This window comes from Nannospalax galili, unplaced genomic scaffold (assembly GCF_000622305.1).
Source record: "Nannospalax galili isolate Female #2095 unplaced genomic scaffold, S.galili_v1.0 scaffold1664, whole genome shotgun sequence".
In the NCBI taxonomy this organism is placed as follows: domain Eukaryota; kingdom Metazoa; phylum Chordata; class Mammalia; order Rodentia; family Spalacidae; genus Nannospalax; species Nannospalax galili.
The window spans coordinates 161,200-166,199 of NW_008351933.1; the positions used below are offsets into that span (position 1 = coordinate 161,200).

A 5,000-nucleotide genomic window follows, 5' to 3' on the forward strand; every position below is an offset into this window, starting at 1 on the left:
GGATGAGTTTTTAAGATGATGATGATGATGATGATGATTATTATTATTATTTTGGTCTTTTTGAGACAGGGTCTCCCTGTAGCCCCAGCTGTCCTGGAACTCACTATGTAGACCAGCCTGGCCTTGAACTCACAGAGATCCGCCTGCCTCTGCCTCTCCAGTGCTGGGATTAAACGCGTGTGCCACCACGCCCGGCAAAATGATTATTTTGAGTATGGATAAAGGAAAGAAAAAAATAATTATAAATATACATACATACATCTGTTTATAAAGTATAGACAAGACTTGTTTTTAATTGTATAAGGAGAAAACGATGAATATAGAGAACTGTGAGTAAGCAAACCAGACCCTGAAAGTAGTAACTGTGTCAAGAACAAGAGGACTAGTCAATTCTGGTGCTGTAAACCTGTACTCCCAGCTACTTAGGTTAAGGCAGGAAGACAAGTTCAAGGTTAGTCTGGGCTATTGAGTAAGTTCAAGGTCAGCATGGGCAACTTAGTGAGAGTCTGTCTCAAAAAATAAAAAAAGAGGACTGAAGATATACTTCAGTGGTAGAATACTTGCTTGGCAAACACAAGGCTCTATGTCCAATTGCCAGTACCACAAAAATGAAAAAAGAGTAAGAGGACTGACTGATCAGCATGAGTATCATTACATAATCACACAGGAGAGTATTCAGGTGATTACCTCAACACAAAAAGCAACTAGACACAAGTTTGTCAGAGTCTACATTATCCAAAAGTCCTAAAAAGGGGTGCTATTGCAGACATGGTAGCACAGGTCTATGCCAGCAATTGAAAGGTTGAAACAGAAGTATCACAAGTTTGTGGTCACTCTGGGCTCTGGACTATACAGTGAGACTGTCTCAAAAAAAAAAAAAGCCAGGTGTGGTGGTTCACGTTCACTTGCAATCCTAGCACTTGGGAGGCTGAGGCAGGAATTTGAGGCCAGGAAATTCCATGACAGCTTGGAATAGTGTAAGACAGTCTCAAAAAAACAAAATATGGGGGCCGGAGAGATGGCTCAGCGGTTAAGAGCACTGACTGCTCTTGCAGAGGACTCGGGTTTGATTCCCAGCACCCACATGGCAGCTACGAACCATCCCTAATTCCAGTTCCAGGGGAATCCGAAGGCCCCTCTGACCTCTGCAGCATTGCATGACACAGGTGCACTCACATACATGCAGGCAATACACTCATACACATTAAAAAAAAAAAAAAACCAACAAAAAAACCCCCCCAAAACAAAATATGTTCAAGACTGAACTGTGGGCCTTACACATGCTAAGCAAGCATTACCACAGCGACAATCCCTAGCCTCAAAGTAACGTCTTAAAAAACTTATTGGTTAAGCCAGGCGTGGTGGCGCACGCCTGTAGTCCCAGCACTTGGGAGGCAGAGGCAGGCGGATCTCTGTGAGTTTAAGGCCAGCCTGGTCTATATAATGAGTTCCAGGACAGTTGAGACTACAGGGAGACCCTGTCTCAAAAAGACAAAAACAAAACAAAACAAAACAAAACAAAAAAAACAAACCCCAAAAAACTTTTTGGTTTTAAGTTCAGTTATATATATTCAGTTATATGGCTCAGATACAGATTCAGTTCAGGTCTGAAATAATGTATGAAGTGAAATAAGGTGCTATATTTCAGCCAAAAATCAACAGGTTAAAGCGCCAGATTCTCTAACCTAGGCTAGACTAGAGTGCTATTATTATTCTTTAGCATCTGTAAGGTTACTACAACTCTTTAAAGCTAAAAGACAAAAACAAAGAACTACCACAATCTTAGGAAAATATCAAAAGAATTATAATTCTAAAAAATAAACATGGCATCCAACAGTGACTAGTAATAATCAGATATCTAGAGATTAGAAATGCATGTGCAAAGATCCAATGTCAATTGCATTGAAAAAGAATTTTTCTGTATGAAACTGTGTATTTTAATAATGAAATGGAGATCTTTTTAAAGGTTAAAACATCATTTAATTTATGTCTTATAGGGTTTATAATGAGTACAATATTGTATAACTGTAATAATTCAACTGTAAACCTAAAAATTTACAGCCAATTTTGAAAGAGATGCATCCTACCTCAGGAAACCGTTATTGAATATGTCAATTGTGTTGTAATGATATGCTTCTTCTAAGTATGTTGTTATTAAATAAATCATTTTTAAAAATTAAAAAAAAATAAAAAAAATAAAAAAATAAACATGGCTGATAACTATCTTTACTGGCTACTTAGGATGACTGAAGTCACAAGAATCAAGCATATTATCAGCACTGTGATGTACATCTATAATGTTAGCACTTGCAAGGTAGAGACAGGAGCATCAGGAGTGGAAGGTTGGACTCTATACATAGCATGCTGCAGGCCAGCTTGGGGTATGGGAGCCCCTGTCTCAAAAAATAAACAAACAAACTCCAGCATACTAAATTTGTAACTGATTTTATCGCTTAAAGGTACCTAAATTTGTAATAAACCTTTAAACATACTTTTGAAAATTTTGGTTTTAAATTAGATATTTTTTTGCTTCTCAGTATGCTTGCATCCCGTGTCCGAGAACTAATTAATCCTTTACAGACAATAAAGACAGGTGCATATGTATTTAATTATCTGAGACTTTAATAGAATGCAAATAGTTTTAACTTCTCTTTCCTGTATACAAAAGGCTATTACAAAACCTAATTAACAGCTGCAAGCATTTTTTAAAAGATATTTGTAGCCCTGATTGGCCTGGAACTCACGGAGATCTGCTTCCTGAATGCTGAGATTAAAGGCATGTACCACCATATCCAGTTTAGTTACAAGTAAGTATTTGATTTTATTTCATGAACTCCTAGTACAGTATCTACTATGCATAGCAGGTTTCCAGGAAATGTGTCTCACATAAAAGCAGGAGTGATAATAAAAATTATAAAATCCAACAAACTCCAATGTTCCTTACCTGTTTTTTTTTGCCCCTTTTGACCTGGAACCGGTTCTATGCTATCTTGTCCTTTCCTCATTAACATGGCCAGTGATGCATCATAAGCTCTGAACAGGTCCACAACCTCATGTAAAGCAACATCTGTTATTAGATCACAGCTCAGGACCAACACGTCTGTCTGTAAAATGAAGAGGGAAAAGTCAGTATCACCAAAAAAAAAAAAAAAAGGCTTATATATATCATTACAAGGTAAGCACTTGACAACTTAAAAACATATAAACTAGACAATGTTTTCAAATCTTTTTTAATTAGAAAAAACGGGGTTGTTGCCGGGTGTGGTGGTGCCTTTGGTCCCAGCACTCGGGAGGCAGAGGCAGGCAGATCTCTGTGGGTTCAAGGCCAGCCTGGTCTACACAGTGAGTTCCAGGCTCCAGGGAGACCATTTCAAAAAAACAAAAATAAAATAAAATAAAAAAGTAAAAGTAGGCAAAGGAACACCTTCGACCTCGTGCCCTCAGGTGAAGACAGAAGGATCAGGAGTTCAAGGTCATCCTCCAATACATATTGAATTCAAGGCCAATAGGAGCTACAGAAGACCCTGTCTCAGTAAAGCATAACACAACAGCAATAAAAGGTTGGAGGTTGGCAGAGGAGCGAAAACATGGTCAGAGGAAAACTGAGTGACATTATGAAAACTGAGGCAAGAGCCAAAAGAAGAGAATCATATAAAACGTTTTTTAAAGCTGGGCGTGGTGGCGCACGCCTTTAATCCCAGCACTCGGGAGGCAGAGGCAGGTGGATCTCTGTGAGTTCAAGGCCAGCCGGGTCTACATAGTGAGTTCCAGGACAGCTGGGGCTGCAGGGAGACCCTGTCTCAAAAAGACCAAAAAAAAAAAAAAAAAAAAGGTTGTCCTAATGGAATGATATTGGGGCAGGTTCTGAAATCTCTGCTGCTCCTTGTGAAGTTACTAGGCAGTCCAGAGATACTACTTTTTTTTTGAGACAGGGTCTCTCTCTAGCTCCAGGCTGACCTAGATCTTACACAGATATTCTCCTAAGTGCTGGGATTAAAGGCGTGTACCACCACACCCAGCTGGCACCCAGATCTTCAAGGATCAGAATATGAAAACTACCACATTGTCTATTTCTATGACTTTGGAATAATTTTTATTTAAAACAATCATTTTGTAGTGGGGCATGGTGGCTCATGCCTTTAGTCCCAACACTTGAGTCAGAGGCAGGTGGATCTCTGTGAGTTCAAAGTCCACATAGTGAGTAACAGGCAAGCTGGGGCTACAGGGAGACCCTGTCTAAAAAAGACAAAAGATGGGGCTGGAGAGATGGCTCAGCGGTTAAGAACACTGGTTGTTCTTGCAGAAGACCTGGGTTCAAATTCCAGCACCCACATGGCAGCTAACAACTGTCCGTAACTCCAGTTCCAGGGGATCTGACCGCCTCTTCGAGGGCATTGCACGACAGGGTGCAATTACCTACATGCAGGCAATACATGCATACACATAAAATAAAATAAAAAAAGACAAAAAACAAAAACAATCATTTTGCTTCGGTATTACCAGTCAGTGACTAGTACACACTAGGCATTTAACAATTAATGAATGTGGTCCTCTGGGTGTAGCTCAGTGGTAGGGCAAGTGATTAAACACGTGTGAAGTTCTGGGTTCAAGCCCACCACTAAAACAAACAGAAAATTGTAAATTAATAAATCAATGAAGAAAATATTGTCTTATAATGGTGGAATTCCTGATTACCATTCTAATAATTCAAATTAATTTCCTTAAAAACTACTGATGGGGGCTTGGGATATAGCTCAGTAGGGAGAATACTTGCCCAGCCTGCACAAAGTTGGAGGGTCAGTCTTTAACATCTTAAAAAACTAGGTGTGATGTCACATGCTTGTAATCTCAGTGGTCAAGAGATAGATGAATAGGCTCAGGAGATTAAGATTATCCTTAGCTACATAGCAAATCTGGGACCAGTGTGTCTTCAAAAAAAGAAACAAGGACCAGAGAGATGGCTCAGTGGGTAAAAGCACCTGCTACCAAGCCTGATCTGA

The 5,000-nt window shown here is 39.5% G+C and overlaps 1 protein-coding gene across 6 annotated transcripts in view; it reads right to left on the minus strand.

The window, feature by feature from the left end:
• The window catches only part of Eif2b3 (eukaryotic translation initiation factor 2B subunit gamma), a 111,405-nt gene that overhangs the window by 67,432 nt on the left and 38,973 nt on the right, over positions 1-5,000 (minus strand). For 5 of the 6 annotated variants that reach the window (XM_008848857.2, XM_029553954.1, XM_008848858.3 and 2 more), the window contains exon 4: positions 2,945-3,104. In XM_008848857.2, the coding sequence (XP_008847079.1) occupies positions 2,945-3,104 (160 nt within the window). Of the gene's footprint in view, positions 1-2,944; positions 3,105-5,000 lie in introns of those variants that run through there. The other variant, XM_029553955.1, reaches the window with a different exon arrangement.